This window comes from Sus scrofa, chromosome 3, assembly GCF_054392235.1.
Source record: "Sus scrofa isolate SSC_HxYL_T2T_F1_AM1 chromosome 3, Sscrofa_HxYL_maternal_Yorkshire_Landrace_v2.0, whole genome shotgun sequence".
NCBI classification, from domain to species: domain Eukaryota; kingdom Metazoa; phylum Chordata; class Mammalia; order Artiodactyla; family Suidae; genus Sus; species Sus scrofa.
Window position 1 is genome coordinate 45,120,329 of NC_139385.1, and position 10,369 is coordinate 45,130,697.

At 58.6% G+C, this 10,369-nt stretch overlaps 1 protein-coding gene and 1 long non-coding RNA gene across 11 annotated transcripts in view; one reads left to right on the forward strand and one right to left on the reverse strand.

The window, feature by feature from the left end:
* Nucleotides 1-10,369, forward strand: part of NLRC3 (NLR family CARD domain containing 3) — a 43,896-nt gene that overhangs the window by 25,453 nt on the left and 8,074 nt on the right. For 5 of the 7 annotated variants that reach the window (XM_021088094.2, XM_085017795.1, XM_003124651.5 and 2 more), the window contains exons 9-19: nucleotides 1,310-1,393; nucleotides 2,636-2,719; nucleotides 3,446-3,529; nucleotides 4,150-4,233; nucleotides 4,691-4,774; nucleotides 5,383-5,466; nucleotides 5,917-6,000; nucleotides 8,458-8,541; nucleotides 8,925-9,008; nucleotides 9,601-9,684; nucleotides 10,059-10,142. In XM_021088094.2, the coding sequence (XP_020943753.2) occupies nucleotides 1,310-1,393; nucleotides 2,636-2,719; nucleotides 3,446-3,529; nucleotides 4,150-4,233; nucleotides 4,691-4,774; nucleotides 5,383-5,466; nucleotides 5,917-6,000; nucleotides 8,458-8,541; nucleotides 8,925-9,008; nucleotides 9,601-9,684; nucleotides 10,059-10,142 (924 nt within the window). Of the gene's footprint in view, nucleotides 1-1,309; nucleotides 1,394-2,635; nucleotides 2,720-3,445; nucleotides 3,530-4,149; nucleotides 4,234-4,690; nucleotides 4,775-5,382; nucleotides 5,467-5,916; nucleotides 6,001-8,457; nucleotides 8,542-8,924; nucleotides 9,009-9,600; nucleotides 9,685-9,824; nucleotides 10,143-10,369 lie in introns of all 7 variants that reach the window. The other 2 variants (XR_002342918.2, XR_014840948.1) reach the window with 1 other exon arrangement.
* LOC106509712 (uncharacterized) overlaps nucleotides 1-10,369 on the reverse strand; it is a 30,000-nt gene that overhangs the window by 15,087 nt on the left and 4,544 nt on the right. For 2 of the 4 annotated variants that reach the window (XR_014840966.1, XR_014840967.1), the window contains exons 4-6: nucleotides 9,707-9,958; nucleotides 7,343-7,459; nucleotides 780-2,687 (exon numbers count right to left, since the gene is read on the reverse strand). This is a non-coding gene — a long non-coding RNA (uncharacterized LOC106509712). Of the gene's footprint in view, nucleotides 1-779; nucleotides 2,688-7,342; nucleotides 7,460-8,782; nucleotides 9,054-9,706; nucleotides 9,959-10,369 lie in introns of those variants that run through there. The other 2 variants (XR_014840964.1, XR_014840965.1) reach the window with 2 other exon arrangements.

The following is a 10,369-nucleotide window of genomic DNA, read 5'->3' on the forward strand; positions in this document are numbered from 1 at the left end:
GAGGTCTGAAGAAGCAAAGCGCTTGTCCTCCTCTGAGGGGGAGTCCCCGAGGCCCTGCCTCTCAGGGGTCCCTCAAGTTGCTTTCCAAGACACTGACGAACCATCCTCCACGTGGTTCCGACTGTTTGGGGTGGTGTGCTGTGCTCCTCTGAGGGCCGGTGGGCGTATCCATCCTCCGTTGTACTTCCCCTCGGTTGTGTTCATTCATTTACGTCCACTGAGGTGAAATGCACAGAGAATTCACCACTTTAAAGGGGACCATCTGGTGGCATTTAGTCCATTCGCAGTTGTGCAACCAATACCTCTATCTAGTTTCTCTAGAGGGAGACCCTACACCCACGAGCAACCACTGCCCACTCTCCCCCCTCAGCCCCAGGCAACCACCAACCTGCTTTCTGTCTGTATCAATTACCTGTTCCGGAGACTGCATATAAACAGAGTCAAACAATAAGACGTTCAGTTTCTGGAGTTCCCATCGTGGCTCAGCAGAAACGAATCTGACTGGCATCCATGAGGACACAGGTTCGATCCCTGGCCTCGCTCAGTGGGTAAAGGATCTGGCATTGCCGTGAGCTGTGGTACGGATCACAGACGCGGTTCAGATCTTGCGCTGCTGTAGCTGTGGCGCAGGCCAGGAGCTGCAGCTCCAGGTGGACTCCTAGCCTGGGAACCTCAATATGCCGTGGGTGTGGCCCTAAAAAGCAAAAAACAAAACTGACTTTCAAGCTTCTTTCACTTAGTAAAAGTCTTCTAAGTTCATTCACACTGTAGCACACGTCAGTATTTCATTCCATTTTATGGCCAAGTGATATTCCATGATACGGACAGACCACGATTTGTCCATTCATCACTTGAGAGACACTTGCGCTGTTTCCAGCTTTTGGCTCTTGTGTTGTACACATCTGTGTACACGTTTCTGAGCACCTTTTTTCAATCTTTTGTGTAGAGAAGTAGGAGTGGAATTTGCTGGCTCACAGGGCAACCCTATGTTCCTTCTGAGCAACGGCCAGACAGCCTTCCTCAGAGGCCGCACTGGTCGACTCTCCCGCCACAGCGGATGAGGGTCCCAGGTTCTGCACGGCCCTGCCATTTCCGGGTGCCATGGCTTTTAGCTGTAATTAGGACGAGCAACGCCCCTGTCACTGTTAGCCAGATGCCATGGCCAGCTTGTCCCAGGCAGCAGACAAGTGCTTAGAGACGCAGAGGAAACCCGGCGGCCAGAGCAGCAGTGGGAAGAGTCTTGGAGGGCGGGAGCGGGGGTCTCCTGGGTGCCCCCGGCACCAGCAGTGACATGCCTCTGCCTCCACAGCCTCCAGAGCAACGCGATCAGGGATGACGGAGCCCGGGCCCTGGCTGAGGCCTTGGCCGCCAACCGGACCCTCTCCGTGCTGCAGTGAGTGGGCCACCTTCTCTCCTCTCTTCTCCCCCAAGGGCCCCTCTGTTTTCTGCAAGGAGCGGGGGGACAGACAAGGCCCCAAGGCTTTCGGGTCCATCGGTATGGCCCCGGCAAACCCGATGTCTAAGAACAGGTGCTGGGGCACGTAATTCAAAACAAAGCCTCCTGCCCACCTGGAAAATCCTCAGCACAAAGGCAGAAAGCACTGACATGAGCATCCAGCTAGACTGCACTGAGCACCGCAGGCGCCCCACCAATGAGGCGGCAAAGACAGAAAGGGGGTTCACCGTCTTCTACAGCCCAACAGATACGACATGCTACGTGTATTTTCAAGAAAAACCACAGCTTGTCTTCCAATCAGAGGACAGGGCAGCCCCTTTAGTCACAGTTTATCCTAAATTGGCCTGTTATCTGGGGGCAGCTGTCTGTGTTCATGAATTGCCTTTATTCGGAGGAAGAGGGAAATGTCTCACGGTTGAGGAGACGCAGGCATGTACACAGGGGGACGTGCTCTCCCACTTGATGTGCACGGGCCAGAGAGGCTCCAGGTCCTTGCGAAAGGCACTCCTCGGCTATGCACCTGCCAGCTGTTTGCTTAGAGCTTTTAAACAGACTTACCCAGGGACAGGGAAGGCTTTACAGGTCCAGGTTTTCCGGAAGAAGTGCTCTGGGGGGCAGGGGTCTTGTTGCCTTTTGGAACCGGGGAACATGCCGTTCTTGTTTAGATCACATTCACCCTCACACAGGAGGCCCTGCCCTACCTGTCCTGGGACGAGTCGGGGTCTCCTGCAGCCCTCCTGCCTCCAGACCAGTCTGAGAGCAAGGAGCTTTTGGAGAAGAGGCACCCACGCGGGGGGGTTTGCCCAGGGAGGTGTGCAGGGCTGGAAGGGGGCTGCTGGCTGGTCCAGAGGGAGGCACACTGCTGAGTGTGGAGAGGGTTGGTCCCATCAGGGGCTGGTGTGACTTGCACGTGGAGGGCCCCCAGGCGGAGGCTGCCGGATGTTGTTGCTACCCGCTGGTCACTGCTGTCTGGCCCTGAAAGGGGAGGCCCGGCTGCCCCTGCCCCTTTCTCTTCACACATAACATCAGTCCATTAGCAACAGTCTGGCAAAAAGCCACGAGCCTTTCCTGGAGATCTTCTTCCCACTCGAGCAGTGCCTGACCTCTCCCCTTGAACCAGACTGTCCTTGGCCTGGGAATGGCTGCGGCCAGCTGTGCTGAAGGACGCCTCTCCTACAGCCTGCAGAGCAACGCCGTCGGGCCAGTGGGAACCCAGTGGATAGCAGATGCCCTGAAGCAGAACAGGAGTCTGAAGGAGCTCATGTGAGACATGCAGAAGGGCCGACGCGGTGTCCCCCATGCCCAGCACAATGCCCAGCCCCCCACAAATATTTGTGAGCATGGGGATGGACAGATGGATGAACAGGTGGATGAGCCAGTAAAGAGGTGGATGGATGGATGGACAGGTGGATGGATAGATGGATGGATGGGTGGGTGGGTGGGAGGATGGATGGATGGGTAGGTGGGTGGGTGGATGGATGGAAGGATAGGTGGGTAGGTGGGTGGATGGATAGATGGACAGATGGATGGGTAAGTGAGTGACTGGGCACACAGGTGAGTGGATGGATGAATGAATGTGTGAGCACAAGATAGCTGCTTTTGGACTCCAAAGCCCTGGACCAGGAGAATGGAGATCCAGATTCCTAGGACCGAGTGAGCGCCTGCCTTTGCAGGCTCACATTTCCTGCCTTCCCATCTGGCAGAAGAAACAGCACCCCAGCCACCTTCACATAAAGTATCACAAATACCTCTCACTAAAAGGTTGGCCCCAAGCCCCGGCCCTGCCCCCCGCCCCGTGAGGAAGTGCAAGAAGGACGTTGCTACCTCCATCTCTCACAGAGGCTACCTGACAGCCAGCCTTGGGCAGAAGAAACTGTGCATTGGGCACCCTTGAAACAACAGCAACAGCCATTCCCTGAAGGGCTTCCCAGACTTTGATCCTCCACCTCATCCTGCCAGGGTGCTCCACCCATGTCCCATCTCTTGCAGATTCTCCAGCAATAGCATTGGTGATGGAGGTGCCAAGGCCCTGGCAGAGGCGCTGAAGGTGAACCAGGGCCTGAAGAGCCTGGAGTAAGCCTGTCTAACCACCCTCTGGGGTGGCTGTGGGCAGAGGGGGACGCCCCACCTGGGTTCCTCATCCAGCTGGTGGGCGGGTCCCAGAGGAGGGCCGTCAGTCAGGTGCCCCCCCCCCACCAGAACCCAGCCAACCACCGACCCTGGGCACACTGTGACCTCAGTGTCTCTCCCTCCAGCCACCCCACCAGCTTCCTTTTCCTGGACAGTCCCGCTGGTGGTGGTTCTGGAGTTTTCAGACTGACAAGCACCAAGGGCCCTTTATAGGCTAGCAGGTGGCTACAGAGGGGGTTGGCTCCAGGGGCCTTAGTGGTGAGGGGGGAGCTCAGCATGGCCCCCACAATGGGGACACTCAGCTACATCACCTTCTCTGGGGGCTGCAGACACATGTCCCCCTAGAAAGCCGTGCAGAGCTGCCAACATCAAGGCAGAGTCTAAGCTTTGCTGCTGGCTGTGCTGGTACCTGCCCTGACTGAGCAGAAGCTGGAATGTGGGGAACAGGAGAGGAATGACAACTGAGAAGGGTGGTAGGGGCACAGCCCCCCCCCCAACTCCCTGCAGTCCCAGGCCGGACTCCCTCCAGGTCCTGAGATGTGTGCCCTGTGCTCTGCCCACAGCCTGCAAAGCAACTCCATCAGTGACACAGGAGTGGCGGCGCTGATGGCAGCCCTCTGCACCAACCAGACCCTCCTCAGCCTCAAGTAAGCCCCTGCCTCCCTCTCCACCCGAGGGCCGCCCTCTGGCCAGGGAGTCTGAAGGGACTCGGGACTGGGAAGGAAAGGCTGCTGACGAGAGGCCCACACCTCGTGCCCGACCTGCGCGGGGAAGACCTATGGGCGGGCAGCTTGGCTCTACAGCCTGGCATCCTGCTCATGGGGGAGGCAGGGACGGCTACAGCCTTCAGCCGGCTGGATCTGCTGCTCCCCTCATACAGCCCCTGCGCCCACGTCTCTGAGGTCCTGTCACCTTCTCCTCTTCCTCCCGGACTGTCTATTCTACTGCTAAAGTCCTGGGGGTGGTGAGGGGGAACCTTGGCTATGAGCCTTCGGCGTTGAGCTTCCTGCCGCAGGCTCTCCCCACCCTTAAAGCCTGGGTGCCCGGGCCTGCCTCCTCGAGGCCTCAGCTGTCAGCCAGCAGCTCAGGGTCCTCTCTCCTCAGCCTGCGAGAAAACTCCATCAGCCCGGACGGGGCCCAGGATCTGGCTCGCGCTCTCTGCACCAATAGCACCCTGAAGAGCCTGGAGTATGTAAGGCGGGCAGGCTGTGCTTCTAAGGCTCCTTTATGCCCCCCAGGGCCCGGCCACCCTGAGCTGGGAGCTGATGGACAGACCCTTGGCGCCCCCACCACTGCAGGAGGCTGGAGGAGGACCTGGTTGGGAGGGGGTGGCCGGGAGACCCTGTGTCTGACGCAACCTGGAAACAAGGCCCCCTCTCTCATGTCATCAGTGACATGAAGATGAAGAGAGTGGCCACATCCCTCTAGGGTTCCCCCCATACAAGCGCGTGGGAAGGGCTCCCTAATGCGGGCAGCACAGCACAGGGACCAGAAGTGAGTCCCCGGGCAGCTCTGCCACCTCCTGGCAGGTGACCTGTCACGGAGGCTCACCCAGCAGAGCCTGGCCCCTGACCCGCCCCCGCCGTGGGGCTGTCAGACGCCCGCTCAATAGTGCAGGGGCGTGCAGGCCAGAGCGCCAGCACATTAAAAAGCGCGAGCCAGGCAACTCCAGGGGTCAGGATGCTGCCCCGGGGTGCAGGTGGGAGGCAGGAGAGTGGTCTGGAGTCCCCAGTGAGCAGGGCCAGGGGGCTGCACTGTCGGATCCCACTCACCACCCCGCCTTCCCCTCTTCCCAGCCTGACAGCCAACCTGCTCCACGATCAGGGCGCCCAGGCCATCGCAGTGGCAGTGAGAGAAAACCGCGCCCTCACGTCCCTTCAGTGAGTCCGCGGCGCCCCGCCCTGTCCCCTTGCGGAGCTGCAGGGTTACCCTCAAACCAGGGGAGGTGGGAGACCAGCTCCCACGACGGGCCCTGCCCCCAACGCGGTCTCAGGACCTCAGTAGCGTCCCTGCTCTGCTTCCTGGGGCTGATTCATGGAGGGGCCAAGGGTGGGAGGTGGGTGCCCACGCTGTGCCTCTGTGTGCACGTGCTTCACGCAGGGGCCGGTCACTGTGCCCTCCTTGACCAGAGCGCACACTGACCCCTTGAATGAGCCTGAGGGGGGCTGCAGGAGTTCTGCCATCTTGGCCAGGACCCCATCCTTAGGGACTCCATTCCCTGCCTCACGCTGCCGAAGAGGCTCCTGCTTTCTGGAGCCCCCAAGACAGGAGGTCTGGGCTCGGCCGCGTGGTCACGGGCCGCGTGGTCATGTGTGTCTGTGTCTGCCCAGCCTGCAGTGGAACTTCATCCAGGCTGGTGCCGCCAAGGCCCTGGGACAAGCACTACAGCTCAACACGAGCCTGACGAGCCTCGAGTAAGTGCCCCCCATGCCCAGAGGGGCTGCAGGACGGCGGTGGTGGTGGTGGTGGGGTGCCCGCCACACACAGCCTCCTCCGCTGAGGCCAGCGGCATGTTCCCATCTCATGGGCCCTGGTGAGATAGAATCCAGCTGCCTAAGGCGTACAAGGCACTGGTTTCCAGTTATCCACAGAGCTGGGTGGACATCACCGCAACCAGTTTCAGAGCCTTTCAATCACGCCAAAAGAAACGCCACACCCACGGGTCCCTCCATAACCCCCGCCCTGTAAAAACTCATCTACCACCTCCACGGATCAGCCTGTACGTGTGACATAAGGGACGTCACAACATGTGGGCTTTTGCGACCCGTGTCTTTCATTCGGGATGTTTTCAAAGTTCATTCACACTGCCTGTCAGCACTTCCTTCCTTTTCATAAGTAACTAACACCCCGCAGCAGTGGGCAGACACCCTGTCCGTTCACGCATCGCCGGTGGACACGTGGCTTTCTCCCACGTTGTGGCGATTATGAACCCGGCTGTTGCTGCTGCTGCTGAGGCTTCTTGTGTACAAGTTTCCACATGGACGCACGTTTTTAACTCTCGTGTGTGTACGCCCAGGAGTGAACCTGCTGGGTCAGACAGCAACTCTGCGTAACCTTTGCCCTCTTCTGCTCTGGTCTGCTTCTCCCCCAGCATCCAGGACACCCCTGTCTGGCTGAACATGGCATCCCCAGGGCTCTGTTCCTCCTCAGAGTTCCCGTTGTGGCTCAGCGGTTAACGAACCCAACTAGCATCCATGAGGACGTGGGTTCGATCCCTGGCCTTGCTCAGTGGGTTAAGGAAGTGGCATTGCCATGAGCTGTGGTATAGATCACGGATGCGGCTAAGATCTGGCATTGCTGTGGCTCTGGTGTAGGCCGGCAGCTACAGCTCCAATTTGACCCCTAGCCTGGGAACCTCCATGTGCCATGGGTGCGGCCCTAAAAAGACAAAAAAGAAAAAAAGAAAAAGTTCCTCCTCGTCCAGGGCTCCAACTCCCTTCGAAGTCCCAGTGGCCCCACACCTATGTTCCAGGCCCCTCTCCTGAGCTCCAGACCCACGTGTCCACTGCCCATTCCACTCCCCACTGGGCGTGTCACAGCTACTTCAAACTGCCCACACTATCGCCCCCACAAGCCTGCTTCCTGGACCCTCACCTCATGATTGGTCCAGCAACCAACTGTGCAAGCTGGAAACATCACCTTCACTCTCACGTCTCACCTGCAATTCACCTCCAAGTCCTGCCGATCCTTCTCCCAAGGTCCCACCCATCGCCCTCTGCCCCCACAGCCACTGTCCAGGCCACCAGCCTCACTCACCTGCATCACTGAAGCAGCCTCCACGTCCAGCCCCCTCTCAGACTGCTGGCCAAAGATCTCTGCCAAACGTCTCGCTCTCCCCATCCTGGATAAGATGTTTCAATGGCTTGGCAATGCCTGCAGAGTGAAGTCCAACCCTTAGCGTGGCTTCCGAGGCCCCTGCAGACCTGCTTCCTTTGCACCTGCTCAGCCTCACCCCACATTCCAGCAACTCCAGTTCTCTGGGTTCCTCCCCCCATCTCTCACTTCTGGGTTTTGGTCTAGACCTCTTTCTGCTGGGCCACCTCTGTGCAAAGCCCCCCACTCCCTGCCACTCAGTGAGGGCAACTCCACAGGGTCCTCCCCGCTGCCTGTGGCTGGTGACTGCTCATCTGCCCTCTGATCTGAGTTCCAAGAGGACGGTACTGGGCTTGCTGGTAGCCAACACCTCAAATGCTTATTAAAATTATGAATGCTGGGAGTTCCCGTGGCTCAGCGGTAACGAATCTGACTGGTATCCATACATGAGTTCAACCCCTGGCCTCACTCAGTGGGTTAAGGATCCAGCATTGCTGTGAGCTGTGGTGCAGGCCGGCAGCGACAGCTCTGACTTGACCACTAGCCTGGGAACTTCCATATGCTGCAGGTGCAGCCCTAAAAAAAAAAAAAAAAAAGCCAAAAGAAATTATGGATGTGAGCTGCACCTGTAAACATACCAGTGTCCACTTGAACCAAACTCTTATTAATCGTCTAATGCTTCAGGATCTGCCACTTCCCTCCAATGTGAAAGGAAGGGGGGAAAAAAAAAAAAAAAGATGGCCAACAAGAATGGCCCAGAAATTGAGGGCTTTGATTTTCTGGTTAGCTTTGAAAAGCATGCTTTTTTCCTCTAAGATCTTGCTGACAGTGTTGCCACATGTTCCTTTTCTGGTTTGCCTCTGAGGGTCCAGACTCCTGCAGACCGCAGACCTCTCTGCATGGTGACGAGGCTGCCTCAGGCAACTGTGGCTGCACAGGAGGCACAGTCCCCCCCCCGGGGGTGGCCCTGGGAACGCGGCTGACTACTGTGCGTGTGGTCTCAGGCCTAGAAGGCCCAAGCTTGGCACCTCACACGAGGGCCCGGGCCCTGTGTTCAGTCTGCAGGAGAACGCCATCGGGGATGAAGGTGCCTCTGCCGTGGCCATTGCCCTGAAGGCAAACACGACCCTCACTGCTCTCTAGTAAGTGCCGGGGGGGCCCGGCAGCCCAGGAAGCCGGCCCCCACCCATCCTTTCACACCACACACTGTAAAACAGACCAGGCAGGTGCGTTTGATGTTCCTAAGATTAGCCATTGGGACATCTAGGAAGTTAGAACCAGGGGTTCAGGGAGTGTCCCTTCAACTTCTGTATCCACAGCACCCAGCTCTCTGCCTGGTGTCAGTGTGGGCAGGAGATGCTGTGTCCTTCGGATGGACCACACCTGGCAGCCTTCAGCGCTGTCTCCCCGCTGCCAGCCTTAAGTCAAGGGGTGGAGGAAGCGAAGGGCAGATGCGGGCAGAGCGTGACCAGGCAGGCGTGAGGCTGGAGAGGCCGCCCGTCCGCTGACTGCTCTCTCCTTCCAGTCTCCAGGTGGCCTCCATCGGGGCCCCAGGCGCCCAGGCACTGGGCGAGGCCCTGGCTGTGAACAGAACCTTGGAGATCCTCGAGTAAGTATTTCCTCTCCAGCGACAGCCTCTGGCTCCCAAACCTAGCTGTTGATTCGAAATGAATGACTTTGGAAGGGAGACTCTCCCATCACTGAGGCGTCTGCGGAGACAGCAAGCTGGCCCCGCTGCCCCAGCCCCACCTCCCCCCTTTTCCTGGGAGCCTCGCTTGCTGGTCTGCTTCTCCTCGGCCTCGCCCAGGCTGAACATGTCCCCAAGCCCAGTTTAGGGCCCTGGGGTGGCCAGGATCCCGGCCTGCGCGAGACGATTCTGCTCCTGGGGTGTCTAGATCACCCCTGCTCCTGGACGGAGCACTGCCTCTGAGCCTCAGCCCAGCTCTTTCTTCGGAACGAAAATGGAGGACGAGGCCTCCACAAACCACCCAGGTTGGGCTGGCCTCACCCTTGTCGTATGTCCCGCTCCCAGCGCCCATTTCCGTTCTGTGCCCGGAAGTGAGGTGGGAGCAACCCCACCCTCGAGGTTGCTGACTCCACGCCGCCTCCCCGCAGCAGCCCACACGCTCACCTGATGAGGTACCACGTTCGTTCGCCTTTCAGCTATCACTGTGCCTTAGGGGTCCCGTCTTTCCCGACAGCTTAAGAGGAAATGCCATCGGGGTGGCCGGAGCCAAAGCCCTGGCAAATGCGCTGAAGGTCAACTCAAGCCTCCGAAGACTCAAGTGAGTGGTTACCCAGACCTACCTGCTCCTCAGAGCAGCAGGCTTCTCTTCTGGAACCTTCTGTGGCATAAGACGCTCTGGATCTCCTCTGGAGCGGCTCCCTTCCAAATACAAATAGCTCACACCATTCTGATCGCCAGGGTCTGCGTGGTGGATGAGTTTGGTCATCTCTGCATGTTCGGTCTCACGTCCTCCGTGGCACCTGGACGTGTCACCTGGCTACCTGGAGACACGGCTCTCGGGGTTAAGTGCCACCTCACTGCTGCTGTAGCACCTGTGAACACATCAGTCCCAGACCTGTCCCTGGGATAGCACAGGGCTGTCCCTCTGCCCTGAGTGGCTCAGTGTGGCGTCTCCATCTTTTCTCTGCCTAGCCTTCAAGAGAACTCCTTGGGGATGGACGGGGCAATATGTGTTGCCACCGCGCTGTCTGGAAACCACGGGCTTCAGCACATCAGGTGAGTGGGGTTCAGTCGCACCTGCCGTTCCCGCTCACCCTGAGAACTGCCCTCAGGCTTTCCACCTCAATCTCACAGCCAGCTGACTCCAGGCCTTTGGCAGCTCTGTGAGGGAACTCGGTGTTAAGAGTGAGCCGTCTAGGAGTTCCCCTCGTGGCTCAGTGGTTAACGAATTCGACTAGGAACCATGAGGTTGTGGGTTCGATCCCTGCCCTTGCTCAGTGGGT